Here is a 22,990-nt window from a genome sequence, read left to right on the forward strand (position 1 = left end):
GAAACCCCGTCTCTACTAAAAATACAAAGAAATTAGCTGGGCGTGGTGGCACACACCTGCAGTCCCAGTTACTCAGGAGGCTGAGGCAGGAGAATGGCATGAACCCGGGAGGCAGAACTTCCAGTGAGCGGAGACTGCCCCACTGCACTCCAGCCTGTGCAACAGGTGAGACTCCACTTCAAAAAAAAAAAAAAAACAAATCATGCCAGACAAAAGTCCACCCAAAAAGACTTTCACAGTAAGCTACTGTATTTACAGTACTCAAGAAACACTAAATGCCAGTGTTCTATCAGTGGTTTAAGTGTTTTTAATCTCCTAAAAGCACAAGAGACAATGCTTTCATCCTTTCAAATGTCTAGATTTTTAGAAGGTAACTTCCCATAGGGACTTCAAGTCTACTTTTAAAGTCAGGACTGAATGGTTAAAGCGATGAACTAGAAATCCATTGGGGTTTCCCGGCACAGGTCTGAATCCTACCAACTACCACATCTTTTCCTTTGTAAACATGATTTACTGACCCTTCCTCCAGATAGAGAGCCTGGTATTTATTACCTCTCAGGAAGAAGTGTGACTGCTCTCCAACCTGACTAAACTTTCCCCCTTTATGGACCCAGTAAAAAAAAAAAAAAAAAAAAAAAAATCTGTACGTGCTTCCTAAAGGTTACTGGTATTCTCTGACTGATAAGGCAAAAATTACACAGACGATAACCTCAACGATGAAATACAAATATGTCATCAAGAAAGATAAAGAATGTTCAGAAAAGCATGAAGCCACCTTTAAAGAAAATTTTAAAGGACTTGATATTTTTAAAAAGAGAATGTTCAACATGTTAACAGAAACAAGCACTGAAGCAATTTGTAAATCTATACCAAATTGATCACTAGGTTTTTATCTCTGTATTTTGGGCACTGACAATAAAAACAAAGCTCTCTGAAATGTGAAAACAAAATGTTCTCATTTTTCAGAGATATTCCCAAAAAAGGAATGTTTGAAATTATCTGAAATAACAAATATATTTTAAACAACTGGCAAATATTAGCAAATTTAAGACATATTTTCTAAACAATTTTTAAAGCATTTTTAGGCCAGGTGCAATGGCTCATATCTGTAATCCCAACACTCTGGGACTGCTTGAACCCAGGAATTCGAGACCAGACTGGGCAACATAGTGAGACCCGCCACCTCTACAAAAAAAAAAAAACTTTTTTTTAATTAGCCAGGTGTGGTGGCATGCACCCATGGGTCCCAGCTACTCGGGAGGCTAAGGTGGCAAGATCGCTCAAGCCCAGGTCGAGGCTGCAGAGAGCTGTGAGCATGCCACTGGACTCCAGCCTGGGTGACACAAACTGACTCAAAAAAATAAAATTTTTTTAAACATACACGATTATATGTAATACAAATTACAGGGATTTTAAGGAAGCTGGCTGGTATCATTTAGACTGGGGCTTGGCCTTTTCAACTATGAAGAGAGGTATACACAAGAAGAAAGAGGTTCCCTACCTTGCCGCACAGTAACACCCCCATGTGACCACTCCCTGCTTCCACACCACTCTCTACAAAGCAGAATCATTTTAAAAAGACAATTCTATGATGTAAAATCCTCCAACTGCTTCCCACTGATCTTAGGATAAAGGGCAAAATAATCAACCTATATGGGACCTCCCAAGCTCTGCAAAATAAAACTCTCCACCTACCTCCCAGCCGCATTCTCTTCCTTCAGCCTTGTTTACACTAGTTCCTTCAAAGCACTCTGCACCTTCCCACCTGGGGCACTACACAGGTAATTCTCTTTGCTGACCTCTCACTCCACCACCATCCCTCCAATCTCAGTGCCACCATCACATCCTCAGGGAAGCCTCCTGATCCCTCCCCTCCAGGCCGGATCTTAGTGCACTGCACTTTCCTATTGGATTATGTGATTGTCCACCTGTCTCAATGGACAGCAAACTCCAAAAGAGATGGCAATCTATCCCTCTTGTTCACCATACTGGGATCTACTCATCAACTATTTAGTGCATGCTACGTACCAGATATTGTTCTAAGGCCTAGGTTCATACTGAGGAGCAAAAAATAAATCTTGATCTCATAAGAGTTTACATTCAAGTATGAGAAGACGGGCCATACATAAAATAAGTAAATTATATGGCATGTTATACTGTGATAAATACTACGAAAAAAATATAGCAAGGAGGGGAGACATGGAGAGTGCAGGGCAGGATACACCATAATATATGTGACTGTTGTAGCAGACTATCCAAAGAAGCATGGAGCTGAGAGCCAACCACTTCCAGAGGCCAGTCTCTACGGCTTTACGTAGAACAATGCACTTTCCTATTCCTGCTGGATGACGGGCCTTACAGAAAAATCCTGTTGCCTTTCATCTTTGCATCCCTAGTGTTCAGCTGGTCAGAACACCTGCCACAGGAAGAAAATGAACCCTTTTCTTACCTCTCAGTGGCCCTCCTTTATGCCAGGCCCTTTAGCAATACTTAACAGAAAATAAAAAATGGAAAAACATCCATTAAAGTTTAAAAGATACATTTTCAATATTGCAATTGTTTTATTTTGGGTTAACATGATGTTTTTATTTTAAAGCAAAATAAAGGTAAGAAATTCTATGGCTATCAAAAAGGGGGCATTTATTTATTTTATTTATTTATTTATTTATTTTTTGAGACAGAGCCTCACTCTGTCACCCAGGCTGGAGTGCAGTGGCGTGATCTCAGATCACTGCAACCTCTGCCTCCCGGATTTAAGCAATTCTCAGCCTCCCAAGTAGCTGGGATTACAAGCACGCACCACCATGCCTGGCTAATTTTTGTATTTTTAGTAGAGACGGGGTTTCACCATGTTGGCCAGGCTGGTCTCGAACTCCTAACCTCAGGTGATCCACCCGCCTCGGCCTCCCAGAGTGCTGGGATTACAGGCATGAATCAAAGTGCCCGGCCGAAAGAGGGCACGTTTTTAAAGACTGAGAAACAGTATAATTTAAAGGTCATGTGGTTAAATTACTCTATCTGAAAATACTTTATGCACTATATGTAGCTATGAAAAGTAAGTTAAAAATTTGTAAATATAGCTTTTATACTCTATAAGAAACTTTCTAATGTATCCTTTTTGAGTAAAGATTTTCCTATTTGTTTACAGAAATGTGCAAGTACAGCAAACAATTTCTCTGAAACACGGGTGGGAAATGTCTTTGAGCATTCTTATCTCTTTACTTGAATTAATTTCACTAAACATCTACAGTTTACCAGTCCCTGGGCTAGTCAGAGGTGACAAGCATAAAAAGAGAATCTCACTCACAAGGAGCTTACATTAATTATGTGCTAAATAACACAAAGGTACGCTTACGTTGCTACAGAAACAGAGAAGCATAATCTCAGAAGTTAAGGCAAAGCAGCCTGGAGGACTCCTAAAATATCTTTTTAAAGATGGTTTAAGGAGCTAAGTAAATATTTTAAAAATTTTTTTAAAGGAGGTGGACATTCAATTTCAGGCAAAGAATCTACCCACAGCAACGGCTACAACGTTTGCAACACCAAGGCAGGAGACGGAGGCGTGGTCCTGACTAAAAGGTGGGGCAGGGCAAGAAGGAAGACACAGAAGTGGAAGCACACGCAGGGCGAGGCCTAGGGCAGTCCTGATGAGTTTCTGAAAAGAGGCCAGCCATCAGGCTATGCCACACTCTGGCTACAGTGTGACTAAAATGATTTGTGTAAATAAAAGAGCATTTTATCGGGCAAATTCATGCACATCAGACTTCATAAAGCACATTTTCAGCAAAGATCAAGCCTCATCTCTATGATTATCATACTCCTCCTCAAAAATTAAGTAGTACGCTTTCAAATTTGTGTTAAACATGGCCGGGCGCAGTGGCTCACGCCTGTAATCCCAGCACTCTTGGGAGGCCAAGGCAGATGGGTCACTTGAGGTCAGGAGTTCAAGACCAGCCTGGCCAACATGGTGAAACCCAATTTGTACTAAAAGTACAAAAATTAGCCGGGCGTGGTGGCATGCACCTGTATGTAGTCCCAGCTACTCAGGAGGCTGAGGCAGGGGAATCGCTTAAACCTGGGAGGCAGAGGTTGTAGTGAGCTGTGATCGTGCCAGTGCACTCCAGCCTGGGCAACACAACGAGACTCGGTCTCAAAAAAAAACAAAAAAATTGTGTTAAACATGAAATACTTTCAATATTACAACGTACTCCATGGTCTAGGTCTCCTAACCAGGGCAATGGGGTTGATGGGAAAGAAGATGGAAAACCAGTAGCATCACTGAACTGCAAATCCTTTATGGTTGAAAATAGGAGCCATGACAGCTTCACCAGAAAAACTATGAGAAGACAGAGTTTATAAAAGCATTGAAGGGACAAAAGGTATTAAGGTATGGGGTGGCGGTGGGGGGGGCGATGAGAAAGAGAAGGGAAGGAAACACAGCTGAGTTAGTAATTTTCCTTGTTCCTAAGAAAGGCATTTACACACAGGAAAAACAAAGCATTAGAACGCTAGGGGAAAAAACTTTCAAGTTGGAATTTATCTTCCTTCTTTTGAGAACCTAGCAGTTTTCTACCTTACAATTCCATGTTCTAAAAAAGGAATTCATTTTCTAATCAAAATAACTCTAGAAGTAGTTACAAAGATATCAACAAGCATAAGAGCAAAAAGTTTAAACTGAACTAAACTCTGACCTGATGAGGTTAACTCTCTGAGTGCCTCATTCACTTCGTACTCTGAAATAAGCTTTTACAGAAAGAGGAGAACTCTTCACGTCAATAAAGTTCTACAAAAGAGCATAAGCAAGCAAACCCTTACAGCAGTGTCTGTTTTTAACAAGGTATTTTCCAAAAACATGACATCAGTGTTCATGTCTTCTCCCCATTGGAAAAAGGTTGTTTTGAGAATTTTGCAGAAGAAATTACAAGAATATACTCCAATATTTTTGTGCAATTTATCAATCTGAAAAGAATATCCCTAAATCTGACAGAATCTATAAGAGTACTGTATGCATGATAAAAGCATATTTAAAACTTGTATCTTTGGCCGGGTGCCGTGGCTCACGCCTGTAATCCCAGCACTCTGGAAGGCCGAGGGGGGCGGATCACTTGAGGTCAGGAGTTCAAGACCAGCCTGGCCAACATGGTGAAACCCCATCTCTACTAAAAATACAAAAAAAAAAAAAAAACCAGCCAGGTGTGGTGGCGGGCACCTGTAATCCCAGCTACTCGGGAGGCTGAAGCAGGAGAATCACTTGAACCCGAGAGGCGGAGATTGCAGTGAGCCAAGAAGGCACCATTGCACTCCAGCTTGGGCAACAAGAGTGAAACTCCGCCTCAGGAAAGAAAAAAAAAAAAAAACTTGTACCTTTAACACTAGGATAAAAACAAATGAAACTGATTGATGGTAACACATCTATATAGAGACCCTAACATAGACAACACGCTACTAAAATTGGAAGACCTAGATTATAATCCTAGCTAACACTATTTTGACGGAAAATATGAATTTTAACATGACAATGAAGTAACAGTGAAAGGAGTTTGTCAGCCACTCCTTGGCTGGTAACATCTACCACAGCCTATCACTACAAAAACTTGCAAATCTATGTAGAGTAGCTGCAGCTACCTGGAGGCACTGTTCACTGTAAACACCATTAACAATCTGACGTCCCAATTTGCATGTTTTGGGGGTAGGGGGAGACAAGGTCTCACCGTTGCCCAGGATGGAGTGCAGTGGCGGATCATGGCTCACTGCAGCCTCAACCTCCCAGGCTCAAGCGATCCTCCCACTTCAGCTTCTCCAACAGCTGGACTACAGGTGTGAGCCACCATGCCTGGCTAATTTTTTGATTTTTTGGTAGAGATGAGGTCTCTCTATGTTGCCCAGGCTGGTGAACTCCTGGGCTCCTAAACTCACCTAGGCCTCCCAAAGTGCTGGGATTACAGGAATGAGCCACCTCACCCAGCCTGCACGTATTTTAGAACTACATTTTAAGATAATGTGAAGACTGCTTCATAAAAACAGCTTAAATATATACTTGTCAAAACTTGTGCTTATGGAAATTGCATTAAATTCAATAAATTCTTTAAATCTCACTTTTAAAAAGAGCAATCTTCCCGAACATTAAACCAAATTACATTTCTCCCTGAATTTGCTGCCACTTAATTTCAGCTACTCTTCTACAGAACTGGACCCATGTTATCTTTTTGTCTGTCTGGTTCCTACTCAAATATAGTGGAACTGCTTTCTCCAAATATGCATTCTGTGCTCAGAAGCTGTTTTCTCTGCCCAGATACATGTAAACAAGCCAAAAAACAAAAACAAAAACAAAACTTTCTGCTAATAAATTGACAACTACAAGGTAAAATGTTTTTAAAATTCAGTAAGCTGGGCGCAGTGGCTCACTCCTGTAACCCCAACACTTTGAGAGGCCGAGGCAGGTGGATCACTTGAGGTCAGGAGTTCGAGACCAGCCTGGGCAACATGCTGAAACCCTGTCTCTACTAAAAATACAAAAACTAGCTGGGCGTGGTGGTGTGTGCCTGTAATCCCAGCTACTCGGGAGGCTGAGGCAGGAGAATCACTTGAAGACCTAGTAGGTGGAGGTTGCAGTGAGTTGAGATCGTGTCATTGCACTCCATCCTGGGTGACAGAGCAAGACTCCAACTCGGGGGAGGAGGGGGGGAGAAAAAAATCAGTAATAGTAAAAATAGCAAAAACAGCCAACATTTCCATGTTTGTGTTACAACAGTCCTAAGAAAATGAGATTATCATCATCCCCGTTACAGTTGAGAAAATGTAGGCAACACGAGGGTAACTTCTAATGAATAAGCCATGCCTTTGTTTCATGTAAATAAGTCAACTCAACTCACATTAACTTTTCAAAATACCGGATAAAATTTCTTTCTTTTTTTTTTTTTTTTTTGAGACGGAGTCCCGCTCTGTCGCCCAGGCTGAAGTGCAGTGGCGCGATCTCGGCTCACTGCAAGCTCCGCCTCCCGGGTTCACACCATTCTCCTGCCTCAGCCTCCCAAGTAGCTGGGACTACAGGCGCCCGCCACCATGCCTGGCTAATTTTTTTGTATTTTTAGTAGAGACGGGGTTTCACCGTGTTAGCCAGGATGGTCTTGATCTCCTGACCTTGTGATCCGCCCATCTCGGCCTCCCAAAGTGCTGGGATTACAGGCGTGAGCCACCGCGCCCGGCCGATAAAATTTATTTCTAACCAATGCAAGTTTCAAAGATAAGTATAGAAATTAAATTTACGATTAAATAATAAGCTTGTTACTCTGATGCCTTTCGGAACGCATTTCACTTAGCAAACCTCAATTAAGCTATTTCTTATATGGTCTGATTACAAAACTGCCTTTCAGCATATTAAATACAAGGAGAAAAAACTGAAAAGCCACAACCATTTCAACTTCTGTAAATTACCCTGACTGTAATGAGGGGCGCCAGGCAGGTTGGGGAAGTATGGAAATTGCACACTGCACACACCACCTGACCACCAAGATAAAAGAGGACACCACTCTTCCCCACTGTGGTCTTCACAAACTACAACTCAGCACCTATTTCAAGTGCATTTAAATATTCAAACAACTGAAACTAAGAGAAAAAAACTTTCGAAAGGGAAAATAACTTGTCTGTCCCCTTCAATGTTCACCTTGGAGTTGCTCTTATCTCTAGAAAAAGGCCTCACGCATACTGTTTATACTTGCAAACTCCACTGCCCTGTCAAGGAAAACCATCCTGTTTCCTCAGTTATCCAAAACTTCAAACTTCCAATTTACTATTAAGACAAGTTATTGGGTATCTACTTAGAGAATCTCAAACGAAAACCAGATAGGAGGTAGTTTTCTACAGTTAGCTTTCTCAAGTTTCATCTCAGCCAAGTTTTAAGACTGTTTTACGTAAAAATAAGGGGAAAAGCAAAATTACATTCGCATGAAGTTTCGATGCACAACGGCACTGAGACAGAATGACTCTTAACGTTCCCAAGCGCACCCTGAGAGGCAGGTGCAGCAGCTTTGCGATGGCTCCTCTGCCGCCCGTGTATCCCAGCCCCAAGACCAACACAGGCAATCTTCACATCTGACTTTATTTTTTTAACTCCTTCAGATCCACCTCTGCTCAACTCTATCAAGAGGAAAACAGGAGCGTTCCAAACACACACCGAGCAACAGGATCCCAACTTCCTGGTTCTAAAGGAATGCGATGCCCTGATGACCCGTCCCGCCCCGCACCCGCACGGCCGCCTACCGGGGCTCCGGCGGGACCGAGGGGCGAGCGGCAAGGCTGGAGCCGCACTGCGGGTGCCGGCGCCCGCCAGGCCTGGGAGCGCTCGCGGCCCGCGACCCCGGCCCCGCCCAGGCCCTGCCCGACCCCCCTCGTCGCCGGCCTTGGCCCAGCCCCGGCCACCCGACCCTGACCCCGGCCCGGTCTTCCGGGCACCCAGCTCCGTCGACTCCCACCTCGCCTCAGCGGGTCCTCCTCAGCCCCGGCCCCGGCCCCGGCCTTCCCCTGCCCCGGCCCTGGCCCTCCTCAGCCCCAGTATTCCCCTGCCCCAGCCCCGGCTTTCCCTGGCCCTGGCCCCGGTCCTCCTCAGCCCTGGCCCTTCCCGTGCCCTAGCCCTGGTCCTCCTCAGCCCGGCCCCGGCCTTCCCCTGCCCCGGCCCCGGCCCAGGCCCGACCCTGCCCGCCGCGGCTGCGTCCTCCGGGAAGATGGCGGCGCAGTGACAAGCGGCGCGGCGCGGGTCCGAGCTGGGCCGGGAGGGACCGCCCGCCGCGGCCCAGGGTGCCTCACCTGTCAGCGCCGCCGCCCCGCCCGACCGGCCGCCCGCGGGCTCCTCGCCTCAGCCCCGGGGCCCGGCGGCCGTGCCACACGCGGGGACGGCGAGGAGAGAGACGGCAGGGAGAGGCGGCGCGGCCGGGCCGGGCCGGAGGTAGGTGAGAGGGCGGGGGCGAGCTGGCGGCGGCGGCGGCGGCGGCGGCGGATTCTTCCCCTTTCGGGCCCGAAAATGTCTCAACCCCGGGACTCCAGATCCCCAACGCTCCTTCCCGTTCGCATGAGAACACACAGCTCCCACTTCCGGGGACCTGCGGAAGTCCCGCCCCCGCGCGGACCCGCGCCCCGCGCCCTGAACTCGCGCACTCACCCGCCGGTCCCGCGGACTGGCCCTCGGCACCCGGGAGAGCCTCACGTCATGGCGTTGCGGCGCGCTGATTGGGCGCACCCGACGCCCGGCCCGCCCCGCCGCCCGGCCCGCCCCGCCGCCTTCTTGGCCTCTCCGCGCGTACACCCTGCTCGCGGCCTTGCGATTGGCGCGTGCGCGCACATCGCCCCGCCCCGCGCACGCCGCACGTCCCGCCCCGCCCGCCGTCCCCGGCGCGACCAGAGCGCCTGACGCTGCGGGGCCGTCTGGGCCCTGACTTCCGGAGGGCTGGGCCCTGGTCCTCCGCCACTGCGTGCGCCCCTTAAAGACCCCTGCCCACTGCCCAGGACGGACGGCGACCCCGGCCCTAGCCCGTCCCCAGACCCTGGACCAAGGCCCCGGCCCTGCCCTAAACCCCCCATCCGACCTCCGGGACCCAGGCCCAGGCTCTGCCCCGAACCCCATACCCGGGACCCAGGCCCTGGCCCGAACGCCCCACCCCACACCCAGGACACAGGCCCCGGCCCTGCCCCTAACTCCCACCCCACACCCGGGACCGAGGTCCCGGCCCTGCCCCGAATGCCACACCCTATACCCAGGACACAGGCCCCGGCCCTGCCCCGAACTCCCACCCCACACCTGGGATCAAGGTCCGGGCCCTGCCCCGAACTCCCCACCCCACACCCGGGACCCAGGCCCCGGCCCTGCCCCAAACTCCCACCCCACACCCAGGACCAAGGCCCCAGCACTGCCCCGAACGCCCCACCAGGGACCCAGGCCCCAGCCCTGTCCCAAACTCCTGCTCCACACCTGGGACGAAGGTCCCGGCCCCGAACTCCCAACCCCACACCCAGGACCCAGGACCCGGCCCTGCCCTGAACTCCCACCCTACACCCGTAACCGAGGCCCCGGCCCTGCCCCGAACCCGCGCCCCACACTCCTAACCAAGGCCTCGGTTCAGCCCCGGAATCCCCAACCTCACACCTGGGATCAAGTCCCCGGCCCTTCCCCAAACCCCTAACCCATACCCGGGACCAAGGCCCCGGCCCCACATTTCCCAGAGGCGCTGGGGTTGGGCCCACGTTGGAACCAGTCAGATGCTCTTGGTAGCTCAGGGAGGCGTTCACACTCCTGCCGGTTCCGTGAGGATGGTGACGACTCCGAACTATAGCAGCATACTTTACCTACCCCTGATCAGTTTTATGGAAGAAAAGGAAACCAAACAAAGTATGTTGCATTTCCCTTAAGCTTGCTGCCTGATTTCCTGGTTTCTGCCCTGATTGGCTACATATACACATATATCGATTATTCCAAATTTGAGGTTTGTTCCCCCATTAAAACGGCTTTTCAGGGATACCATATTCATGGTTAACCATGTACCTGTGCTTACAACTGCTTTTTTAACTTTGTTTTTTGATACAGGGTCTTGCTGTATGCAGGTCTGCACTCTGAGCTCAGAGTGCTGTCCCGGGCCCCCAAAATCTGGGATTAGAGATGGGAGCCGCTGTCCCAAGCCTGTGCTTGTAATTTTTCCTACTCAGTGTTCAAATGCTGACAATTCTACATTTTGGAAGAAAGCCTCTCTGACTTCCCATAGTGGGTAGACTGTTGACATCAAGGTTGGGTGCCTTCTTTGTGAAACCTTGTTGCATCCTAGCTTTAAGGGAATTTGCAAGTTAAATAATTATATTCATAGCAATGTTTTTAAAGAACATTTAACGACATACAACAGATTTCCTTTAATATTAAAAGCATATACATATTTCAGAAAACTTGCTTACCTGGACAACCTGCCCTGCCCAGTAGGCCATAGTGTCCTTGCTTAGGTGCCTGGTTCCTTTACCTCCACGGATCACCTACAGGAGCTTAATCTTGGTTCATAACATTGCCAAGCCCATCGATGTGGTATAAGTCTAGGAATTCTGCCCCAAAATTGGTAGGTTAAACTTTTTTTTTTTGAGACTGACTCTCCCTCTGTCACCCCGGCTGGAGTGCAGTGGCATAATCTCGGCTCACTGCAAACTTGGCCTCCTGGGTTCAAGTGATTCTCCTGCCTCAGCCTCCTGAGTAGCTGGGACTACAGGCGCCCGCCACCACGCCCAGCTAATTTTTTTGTATTTTTAGTAGAGGTGGGGTTTCACCGTGTTAGCCAGAATGGTCTTGATCTCCTGACCTCGTGATCTGCCTGCCTCAGCCTCCCAAAGTGCTGGGATTACAGGCGTGAGCCGCCGTTCCCGGCTGGTAGGTTAAACTTCAATCTTTTTTGTCTATGTCTACATTCCAGCAGATGTGTATGTCTTATCTATTACAAAAGAAAGTAATGGGATGGGTTCAGTGGCTCATGCCTGTAATCCCAGCACTTTAGGAGGCCAAGGCAGGCAGATCGCCCAAGGCCAAGAGTTTAAGACTAGCCTGGGCAATATGTCGAAGCCCCATTTCTTTGAAAAATTATAAAAAAGTAGCCGGGCATGTGGTGCATGGCTGTGGTTCCAGCTACTCAGGAGGCTGAGGTGGGAGGATCACTTGAGGTTGAGGCTACTGTGAGCTGTGATTGTGCCACTGCATTCCAGCCTGGGTGACATAGCAAGACCCTGTCTCAAAAAAAGAAAAAGAATAAAACTAAAAGAATTCCATCTCTTACTTTCTCTTCGTATTGTGTAATCCTTCCCAACAATCAGAACTGGGCTTTTTGTTCCCTCACGATCTTCTTTTTTTCAAACCTGTGTTTCAGAAGAAACATCCATTTTCACCTTGAGATGTGAGGTTATAACATGAAATACATTTTCATGGCATTTCTACTTAGACAAGATCAGTTTTTTAAAACTTTAGTATAAATTTCTCAAACCATGGTCAGATACTCCCTCATTTCCCATGTCAAGTGGTTACACATTCTGTCAATCCTACCTAAAAACTCTTTCCTTCTCCCCCTCCCTCCAGTGGTTTTGCCTGTTGTTACTGCTCACCTGGTTTGATTCGGTGGCGTCGCGGTTGGTCTCTGCTACAGTCCGTGACTCACAGTGCCAACACACGTTTCCTTAAAAAGCCTCATCACCATCCTTCTGCAATGCAACCTTCACCGGCTCCCTGTTGCCTGCCCAGGAGGGTAAAGTCCAAGTTCTCCTGTGGAAAGAAGACCCTTCACACGCTAGTCCCAGCCTGTCTTCAGCCTAGTCCCTTATGTTTCCTTTCCTGCCTTATCCTAAGACACCCTTACCTTCCAATCACAGTCACTTTCCGAGCATTTTTGAAGGTATTGAGGGAGTTGATGAGTCTACACTTGAATAAAATACAGACTTTACACTCCAAACTGCACAGTTGACAGGTAAGTCCACAGTTCATAGTGTGGACAGTCCTGTACAAAGAAATGGAGAGGTGCCCCATCTCCAGACGCTGCGCTGCTCTGGAAGTCGAGGGCGGCATTCTTTTGGAGCCTGAGTACTTAGGTCCTAATGGGTGTGAGTCCCCTGGCATCAAATGTGCTTCCTCTACTTGGATGTCTCCTTCTGGCAGAATCTCACTTATTTTTCAAGTTACAGCCCAAATGTCAACCATTGAAGTCTTTTAGACAGTTGATTTTCCTTCTGGGCCCTATTAGAAGCACTCTTTGTAGCGCTGTTGAGCTTCATCACATCGTACAATTTTCAGCTGACACTACTGTCATCTCAAAGAAATGGTCAGGCCCCAAGGGCAGAGGTAGCGAGGGCAGTGATCTTGGGACAAAGTCTCTACCGAACAAATACAGCATGTGTATTTCTCTAGCAAAGGCCTACATTTCAACTGGTGTCTGAGAACATTTTTTTTCTTTTCTTTTTTTTTTTTTTTTTTTTTTTGAGTCTCCCTCTGTCTCCCAGGCTGGAGTGCAGTGGCACAATCTTGGCTCACTGCAACCTGTGCCTACCGAGTTCAAGTGATTCTCCTGCTTCAGCCTCCCGAGTAGCCGGGATTACAGGGATGCACCGTGACGCCCAGCGAATTTTTGTTGTTTTTTTGTTTTGTTTTTTTTAGTAGAGTCAGGGTTTCACCATGTTGGTCAGGCTGGTCTCGAACTCCTGAACTCAAGTGATCTACCTGCCTCGGCCTCCCAAAAATGCTGAGATTACAGGTGAACATTCTTTTCTTTTATCCCCAAGCATTTTCTGTGAAAAAATAAACACCACTTCTCCATTGTGTAGCCGCGCAAAAATTTATTTCTGATGATTTAGGACTATTCCTTTGCCCATTGATTAAACAAATATTGACTGAGTACCTACTCGGTCTCAGGGACTGCTAATGCTGCAAAGACCAGGGGAGCATCACAAATGAGAAGCAGGTAACCAGGGATGGAGGGTGAGGATGAGGGATGGAAGGTGAGGTGAGGCTGTGTAGAGTGCTTGGGTGGCTCACAAGCGGGGTCCAAGCCAACTTAAGAAGGAACTAGAAAACGATGACTAAGCCAGGGCCAGAGACAAACCATCCATGAGAAGGACACAGGTGGGAAGAAGGAGGCAGTGAGTCACGATTTACTATGAGGCAGGCCAGACGCAGTAGCTCAAACCTATAATCCCAGCATGTTGGGAGGCCGAGGTGGGTGGATCATCTGATGTCAGGAGTTCGAGACCAGCCTGGCCAACATGGTGAAACCCGTCTCTAGTAAAAATACAAAAAAATTAGATGAGCATGGTGGTGGTTGCCTGTAGTCCCAGCCACTCGTGAGGCTGAGGCAGGAGAATTGCTTAAACCCAGGAGGCGGAGGTTGCAGTGAGCGAGATCGTGCCATTGCCCTCCAGTCTGGGCAACAAGACTGAAACTCTGTCTCAAAAAAAAAAAAAAAAAAAAAAAAAACAGATTTACTAAGAGGCAAGAAAGGCCCTTAGAAGGTTGTGCTGTGAAGTATCTCCAGCCACAAAAGCCACTCCAATAGAAACACAATAAGGAACTGGCCTAAGCAAATTAGGTGGAAGTATTAAAATGAAGAATGGTGGTAATACATTTGAATACTCTGAGTAAAAAAGAACACATGAGCTTTTACAGATACTAAGAAATATACATGAGTGAGTAAGTAAAAAATAGTAGCAATGAGGAAGGAGAAAAGAAAGCTCTTCTTTACAGTAAAATGCTGACTAATATATGAAGAAGAGATTTTTTTTTTTTTATTTTTGGAGACAGGGTCTTGCTCTGTTGCCCAGGCTGGAGTGCAGCGGCGCAATCCCAGCTCGCTGCAGTCTTGACCTCCTGGGCTCAAGTGATCCTCCCGCCTCAGCTTCCCAAGTAGCTAGGACTACAGGCATGCGCCACCATGCCCAGCTAATTTTTGCATTTTTTGTAGAGACGAGGTTTCATCATGTTGCTCAGGCTGGTCTCGAACTCCTGGGCTGAAGCAATCCGCTTACTTCGACCTCCCAAAATGCTGGGATTACAGATGTGAGCCACCACACCTGGCCAGAATTATTTTAAAAATCACTATCTTGTAACCACCAGAATTCTGGCAGGAATCACAAATGAATGTTAAAATCATTGGGTGAAATTCTGTTGAGGATATAGATTATGTACACCACCTCAAAGCTTATTAATTGCTTGTTGCTTATTAATTTCAAAGGGAAAGGAGTATTTTTACAGTGAACAAATATGTTAGACCCCATATGAATCAAGTAATCAACATTAGCATCACTAATAATGGTGGCCTGACCCCCCCACACACACACCACTATGTGTCTGCCTTAGTTATATGGTATTCCGGCTAAAATTCACAAACTTATCGTGAGGAACAATCAGACAAACTCAAATTGAAGGACATTCTGCAAATGGCCCATAATCTTTAAAAATGTCAAGGTCATAAAAGACAATGAACACTTGAGGAAGTTTTCCAAATTATAGGAGACTAAGGAGAGAACCCAAGCTCGACGTGGGCAATCCTAGATTAGCTCCGAGGTCAGAGTAAACATTTGCTGTGATTAACATTACTGGATTTTATTTTGTTTTTTTTTATTTATTTTTTTTTTGAGACAGCGTCTTGCTCTGTCTCCCAGGCTGGAGAGCAGTGCCACGATCTCGGCTCACTGCAACCTCCACCTCCCGGGTTCAAGCGATTGTCGTGCCTCAGACTCCTGAGTAGCTGGGACTACAGGCACGCACCACCACACCTGGCTAACTTTTGTATTTTTAGTAGACAGGGTTTCTTCATGTTGTCCAGGCTGGTCTCGAACTCCTGGACTCAAGTGATCTGCCTGCCTCAGCCTCCCAAAGTGCTGGGATTACAGGTGTGAGCCACTACGGCCGGTTTGGGATTTGAATATGGACTGTGTGTCAGTCTTCTAACCAAGGCTAAATTTCTTGAATTGGTTCTTTTTTTTTTTTTTTTTTTTTTTTTTTTGAGATGGAGTCTCGCTCTGTCACCCAGGCTGGAGTGCAGTGGTGCGATTTGGGCTCACTACAAGCTCCGCCTCCGGGTTCACGCCATTCTCCTGCCTCAGCCTCCGAGTAGCTGGGACTACAGGTGCCCAGCACCACGCCCGGCTAATTTCTGTTGTATTTTTTAGTAAAGACAGGGTTTCACCATGTTAGCCAGGATAGGCTTGATCTCCCGACCTCATGATCCGCCCGCCTCAGCCTCCCAAAGTGCTGGGATTACAGGCGTGAGCCACCACGCCCAGCCGAATTGGTTCATTGTTTTATGGCTGTGTAAGAGAATGTCTTTTATCTTAGGAGATAGCAATGAATTATTTAGGGGTGAGAGGTTAAGATATCTGCAAGTTTCTCTCAAAAAGTTTAGTGAAATATACACACACATATGAATGTGTGTGTCTGTATATATGTGTCTATATACACAACTCTCTCTCTCTCTCTCTTTGCTCTCTCTCTCTTAGAGAACATGACAAAACCTTAATTGGTAAATCGAAGGGTAGGATATATAAGTGGCTGCAATTTGTCTGTAAACTTATAATTCTTCAAAATAGAGAGTTATCTTGTAGAGACACATACTGCAGTTATTTATTAATGCCATGGTATTATGTTTAGGATTTTCTTGTAAATAATCTAAAGAGGAAGCAGTTGGTAGAGACAGGTAACAAATAATGGACAAGCTGGTGTGGTGAAAATTGTTGAAGCTGGGTGCGATGGATACAGGCGGGGTTCCTGACACTCTTCTCCCTGCTTTTGCATGTTTTAAATTCCCTATAGCAATAAAAACATAGCAATGAGATGGAGGATTTTAATTTGTCATAGACATTCCATGACAGTGTATGGCTCAAAAAGCAGTCAGAGAGGACTCCACCCTTCCTGGCTGTAAGAAAGAGCTCTGGGTCTCCCAGCCTGGGAAGCCAGGGAGGCTGCAGTGGAGTTGAATGAGGGAGTCCAGCTCAGGCGAGGAGGGTGCAGGCTTGGCGGGAGGAGATGGCACAGGAGGGAGCAGCCAGGGATGAAGGAACCTCATGGGTGAGGCCTGTTAGGAGGTTTAGGGTCTGCAGGAACATGGAATTTTGGAAAGACCCTCTCTAGGGGGAGATGAGAAACTGCTGTGGTGTATTTTGTAACTCTCTAGGGCTACAGCCTTTGCAGAAACCCACATTAAAAGCCTAGGCTGCCCTGAAATGGCTTCTTGAAGCTGGATGTGTGTTTCCTTTGAAACTAACACCACTCTGGCCTAAGATATCTGGGGCTGCAGCTTATATTCATGTGATTTCTTGCAGAAATCTGCTAGGGTGTTTAACTTACATAGCACCCGTCTGCACATAGGCATAAAATTATCTTCTAGGCCTGAGAAAAGGCTGCACTTGCACCTTGATAACTTGCCTGGCCATAGCCCTCATAAAGAAGAGGAATGAGTTGACGAGACATGAGATTTGGGAAAGACTCCCCAGTTGAGGATTGGATGTTTCAGGAAGATGCAGAGAACGAGACTTCATAAGCACCTGGAGAACTGGCAAAGTGGACATTGGTTTTAATCCAGCATCTCTGGAGACTTGCCTTTTTTTTTTTTTTTGAGACAGAGTCTTGCTCTGTCGCCCAGGCTAGAGTGCAGTGATGTGATCTTGGCTCACTGCAACCTCCAGCTCCCAGGTTCAAGCAGTTCTAGTTGCCTCAGCCTCCTGAGTAGCTGGGATTACTGGCATGTGCCACCACGCCCGGCTAATTTTTTTTTTTTTTTTTTTTGAGACGGAGTTTCACTCTTGTTGCCCAGGCCGGAGTGCAATGGCGCGATCTCGGCACACTGCAACATCCACCTCCCGGGTTCAAGTGATTCTCCTGCCTCAGCCTCCCGAGTAGCTGGGATTACAGGCATGGGCCACCACGCCCGGCTAATTTTGTATTTTTAGTAGGGACGGGGTTTCTCCATATTGGTCCGGCTGGTCTCAAACTCTTGACCTCAGGTAATCTGCCTGCCTCGGCCTCCCAAAGGCTGGGATTACAGGTGTGAGCCACCACGCGCGGACTTAATTTTTGTATTTTTAGCAGAGATGAGGTTTCACCATGTCGGCCAGGCTGGTCTCAAACTCCTGACCTCAAGTGATCCTCCCACCTTGGCCTCCCAAAGTTCTGGGATTGCAGGCATGAGCCACCACGCCCAGCTAATTTTTGTATTTTTAGTAGAAACGGTTTTGCCATGTTAGCCAGGCTCTTCTTGAATGCCTGGCCTTAAGTGATCAGCCTGCCTCAGCCTCCCAGAGTGCTGGGGTTACAGGCGTGGGCCACCACACCCGGCCTTGACTCTTAAGGGGGATGAGTGGTGGGTTGCAGTGGCTCACGTCTGTAATCTTTTTTTTTTTTGAGATGGAGTCTCGCTCTGTCACCGGGCTGGAGCATAGTGGCGCGATCTCGGCTCACTGCAACCTCCGCTTCCCAGGTTCAAGTGATTCTCCTGCCTCAGCCTCCCAGGTAGCTGGGACTACAGGCACACACCACCACGCCCAGCTAGTTTTTGTATTTTTAGTAGAGACAGGGTTTCACCATGTTAGCCAGGATGGTCTCGATCTCCTGACCTCATGATCTGCCCACCTTGGCCTCCCAAAGTGCTGGGATTACAGACGTGAGCCACCATGCCTGTCCCACATCTGTAATCCTTTTTATTTTTTTTTTTGAGACGGAGTCTTGCTCTTTTTTTTTTTTTTTTTTTTTGAGACGGAGTCTCGCTCTGTCGCCCAGGCTGGAGTGCAGTGGCGCAATCTCGGCTCACTGCAAGCTCCGCCTCCCGGGTTCACGCCATTCTCCTGCCTCAGCCTCTCCGAGTAGCTGGGACTACAGGCACCCGCCACCACGCCCGGCTAATTTTTTTTTTTTGTGTGTTTTTAGTAGAGACGGGGTTTCACCGTGGTCTCGATCTCCTGACCTCGTGATCCGCCCACCTCGGCCTCCCAAAGTGCTGGGATTACAAGCGTGAGCCACCGCGCCCGGCCCCACATCTGTAATCTTAACTCTTTGGGAGGCCATCAGTCACTGGGAAAGGTGATGAGGATGCAAACTCCAAGGTAAAGTTCCAGCCTTCAGAGCATGTGATGAAGCAGGAGCTGAAACAACACATACACCCAGGCTTGTCAGCAGTGCAGCAGGGGCTGTGATGAAGGAGCACAAGGAAGGGGGGACCAGATGTGTGTGTGTGTGTGTGTGCACGCGCGCGCAGGGGCCACCTGTGCAGAGGCCGGGTGTGTGTGTGCAAGGCTCCTGCCCTGCCTTGGGGGTGTGTGTGTGCGCGCAGGGGCCACCTGTGCAGAGGCCGGGTGTGTGTGTGTAAGGCGCCTGCCCTGCCTGGGTGTGTGTGTGTGCGCGAGGGGCACCTGCCCAGAGGCCGGGTGTGTGTATATGCCTGGCCTGGGGGGGTGGGAACGTGGCCGGGGAAGAGGGGCGCCTGCCCAGAGGAGGCCCCAGTGTCTGAAGTGGGCATGAAGAGCCCAGCAGCATTAGAGGAGCAAGGACTGACAGGTTTCCCTCAGTGGAAAGAAAGTTTCTGAAACAGAAAAATAGCACGGGCATTTGTGGGGTACATAAGAAAGAGACAAAATGGAACCATTTGGGCCAGAAGGCATGACGGGAGAAGTGGCGGGAGCCCAGGAGAGGTGTGAGTTAGTCTAATCCTGGGGTGGCCGGTCAATGCCAGACTGTGCCCAGGAGGCCACTGCGAGACTTTGAAAAGATGTTTCACATAGAAATGACTGCATTCAGGTGACAAGCAGAGGTTGACCTAAACACTGCAGAGAATGTTGGATGGCAAGTTGGGACTTAAAATCTTGACTTGGCAAATCACAGGCTCAGCTGGAGAGGCGAGTGTTGGCTAGGACACGAGACCACTTCCTCTAAGACGGACAGGAGCTCAGAGCCCTGGACTCCAGTTTTGTGGACGGGGAGGTCAGGTTGTTTGCTGAAGATGAGGGTGGGCCGGTAGGGTGGAGAAATGATGGGGTCTGTAAAAATGCTTGAGGCAGGCCAGGCGCAGTGGCTCACGCTTGTAATCCCAGCACTTTGGGAGGCCGAGGCGGGCGGATCACGAGGTCAGGAGATCGAGACCACGGTGAAACCCCGTCTCTACTAAAAAATACAAAAAATTATCCGGGCGTGGTGGCGGGCACCTGTAGTCCCAGCTACTTGGAGAGGCTGAGGCAGGAGAATGGCGTGAACCCGGGAGGCGGAGCTTGCAGTGAGCCAAGATTGCGCCACTGCACTCCAGCCTGGGCGAAAGAGCAAGACTCCGTCTCAAAAAAAAAAAATGCTTGAGGCAGGTGCTTGGAGGAGGATGGACGTTTGCCAGTGTCCACTTGTGTCCACTTCATTGCCCACTCACACCTGTGGGTGCTGGGGACTCAGCCTGTTCTTCCTCCTCTTCAGAGTTGCCACCTATTGTGTTCATGGAAGTCCTTCTCCAACCCCCATTTAAGACCAGCTAATCAGGGAGAGTCCCGATTCCCCATGAGCTTACTTTGTTTTTTTTGTTTGTTTGTTTGTTGTGAGATGGAGTTTCACTCTTGTCGCCCAGGCTGGAGTGCAGTGGCATGATCTCGGCTCACTGCAACCTCTGCTCCCGGGTTCAAGTGATTCTCCTTCCTCAGCCTCCTGAGTAGCTGGGATTACAGGCGCCTGCCACCATGCCCGGCTAATTTTTGTATTTTTGGTAGAGATGGGGTCTCACCATGTTGGCCAGTCTGGTCTTGAACTCCTAACCTCAGGTGATCCGCCCGCCTAGGGCTCCCAAGTGCTGGGATTACAGGCGTGAGCCACTGCGCCCGGTCTGATCTTGTTTTTTAAGCGATTGCAATTCTACCTGGTACTCTGGTGATCTGGTGTTCCACGGCCTGTTTACCAGAAGAGCAGTGCTTGTTGTGCTATATTGTTATTTCAGTTATTTTTTTATTTTTTATTTTTTTGTCTTTTGTTTTCTGTTTTGTTTTGTTTTGAGACAGGGCCTCAGCCTGTCACCTAGACTGGAGTGCAGTGGTGTGATCATAGCTCCCTGCAGCCTCTAACTCCTGGGCTCAAGCAATCCTCCCACCTCAGCCTCCTAAGTACCTGGGATTATAGGCGCAAACTAGCATGCATGGCTCAGTACATTTTTTAAAAAAATCCGAATTATGTATATCTTGAACTATACCTAGACAAGTATACATTGGTTGAAATTTTGAGGTGAACAAATGTTCCACTGTTCAGAAACATTCTAATCACATTCTCCACTGTTTGAAATTCCCCAAGGTATCTATTTTTGCCTTAATTTATATTCCCTATGTTAAGAAGGGCATTTGAACACATTTTCAGGTTTGTTAGCTATTTCTATTTTTCCCTTGCCTGTTTAGATCTAGATTTATTACAAGAAGTCCATGATGGAGACAGCTCAGGAATGGAAGAGGTGAGAAATAATTCTGTCAAGGAATATGGAGGGTGTTGTAGGGAACAGGGAGATGAGGGCAGAAAAGGGATTGAAGCTGCCCAATTGCGTGACCTTCCCAGGAGCCCGACCCCTCACTGGTTCCAGTACCAGATTCCATGTTCCTCCTCTCCCCCAAGTTTTCTCTCCAGAGTCAGATGCATTTCCCTAAAATAATTTATTTTAACCAGGATCTTCTTTTATGAATGTCCTATTTGCACAGACTCAAGCCCAAAGATCAGAAGAACCTCTGTCCTGGAAGTCAGTTCTCTTTCCAATGGAACAGCCTCTGCAAAGTGTACCACATTATGATTAATATATCTCTCTTTTAAAAAGAAAAGTACTGATAAGCCACTGATGTGGTTTAGATGTGCGTCCCTCCACCCCCACCCACAGTCCCATGCTAGGAGTGTCACTCATATTCAGCTTTGAATCAATGGGGAACCCATACAGGAAGATCATAATAAATACGGAAAATTCTGATAATGTTATGATTCCATGACATAGGAAAAGAACTTCCCTCTCCTGAAAATCTCACTCTGAGGGGAGCCAGCTGACATGTATTAGGCCTCCCTGCACCCCTGGGAGAGGCCCACATGGAGAGGAGCCCACAGCCAAGGAGGCCTCATGGAAGTGGACCCTCTAGCCTCACTCCAGCTTTCAGATAATCACAGCCCAAGCTGACTCTTTTTTTTTTTTTTTGAGACAGAGTCTCACTCTGTCACCCAGGCTGGAGTGCAGTGGCATGGTCTCAGCTCACTGCAGCTTCCGCCTCCTGGGTTGAAGAGATTCTCCTGCCTCGGCCTCCTGAGTATCTGGGATTACAGGCACACACCACCACCTCTGGCTGATTTTTGTATTTTTAGTAGAGACAGGGTTTCATCATGTTGCCCAGGTTGGTCTTGAACTCCTGACCTCAGGTGATCTGCCTACCTCGGCCTCCCAAAGTGCTGGGATTGCAGGCATGAGCCACCGCACCTGGCCTCACAAGTCCTTTCTGAAACCACAGATGGGCACTTTGCCTGCTGTGTGTTATTCTGGGACTTCCCCAGCCTCCCTCCTCCTGTCACCTCCATCAGTCTGTGGGATGCACATGGAGCCTCTTCACAGCACAGCAAGCGTTTGAACATAGCAGGAGGATGACCTGGGGCCAGGGTTTGTTTTGCTTTGTTTCATTTTGTCTTTTCGAGACAGGGCCTCACTCTGTCACCCAGGCGGGAGTGCAGTGGTGCGATCATGGCTCACTGCAGCCTCAACCTCTCGGGCCCAGATGATCCTCCCACCTCATCCTTTTGAGTAGCTGGGACCACAGGCATGTGCCACCACATGGGGCCAGTTTTCAGCCTCCATTCTGAGTGGTTATGATTTCTGTTGAATTCTTTTTCCAAGAGGTGATTGGGTGAGCTAAGACTGACATTATTAGGTATTTTTAAAACAAGGTTGTGAAGGAAGCAGTGGGCGGCGAGGGCGACGGAGTGGAGGGAAGGCGCAGGAGGGCCCAGGTCGGGAGGGCCCGGGGAGTGCAGCGGCATTTCTGGGGTAATGATGTCTACTTTGCAGCTTTCTTGGTGGTGTCCACATAAGCTCCACAACATCAGAGCCGCTGCTTTATCCCCAGCACCTGATACAGGCACCATCGAAGCTCACTGCAGCCTCAGCGGGACGGGTGCCCTACAGCCCTACAGGGCTGCAGAAAATATGGAAGAACATGAATAGTATGATTCAAAAAGAAAAAGTGGTCTTACTGGTGCATAACAAAGGGAATTAGGAAGAAATGAACCAAAGACACATTGAATTTTGAGGTCAGACTTGTCTGTTTCTTTAGAATTCTCGATGAAGTACTGAACATTGGCTGCACGAATTATTTACACACTTGTCACCGTGTAGCCAAGGACTAAAACTTCAACATTCACCTGCTACCAACCTCGGAACACTGGCTGTTTGTATCAACAGTTACCTAAATTGTAGGTGGGGAAGTCTAAATACTCCTGTTAAAGACAATTGTATTCAAGGCCTGG

General features: G+C 48.1%; 2 protein-coding genes across 8 annotated transcripts in view; one reads left to right on the top strand and one right to left on the bottom strand.

Annotated features, from left to right (window-relative positions):
- The window catches only part of LARP4B (La ribonucleoprotein 4B), a 121,006-nt gene extending 111,912 nt beyond the window's left edge, over window positions 1-9,094 (bottom strand). For 3 of the 7 annotated variants that reach the window (XM_055296332.2, XM_063609983.1, XM_055296327.2), the window contains exon 1: window positions 8,803-9,063. The gene's annotated coding sequence lies outside the window, so the exon portion shown is untranslated. Of the gene's footprint in view, window positions 1-8,802 lie in introns of all 7 variants that reach the window. The other 4 variants (XM_055296326.2, XM_055296329.2, XM_063609985.1 and 1 more) reach the window with 4 other exon arrangements.
- On the top strand, window positions 8,223-13,320 carry LOC134731681 (basic proline-rich protein-like). The gene is made up of 3 exons (XM_063611508.1): window positions 8,223-8,594; window positions 8,645-10,378; window positions 12,089-13,320. Exons 1-2 carry the CDS (start codon window positions 8,223-8,225, stop codon window positions 9,401-9,403), a joined length of 1,131 nt encoding a protein of 376 aa, XP_063467578.1. The 3' UTR covers window positions 9,404-10,378; window positions 12,089-13,320.
- Window positions 13,321-22,990: the final 9,670 nt, after the last annotated feature.

The sequence above is a fragment of the Symphalangus syndactylus genome, chromosome 10, assembly GCF_028878055.3.
Source record: "Symphalangus syndactylus isolate Jambi chromosome 10, NHGRI_mSymSyn1-v2.1_pri, whole genome shotgun sequence".
NCBI lineage: Eukaryota > Metazoa > Chordata > Mammalia > Primates > Hylobatidae > Symphalangus > Symphalangus syndactylus.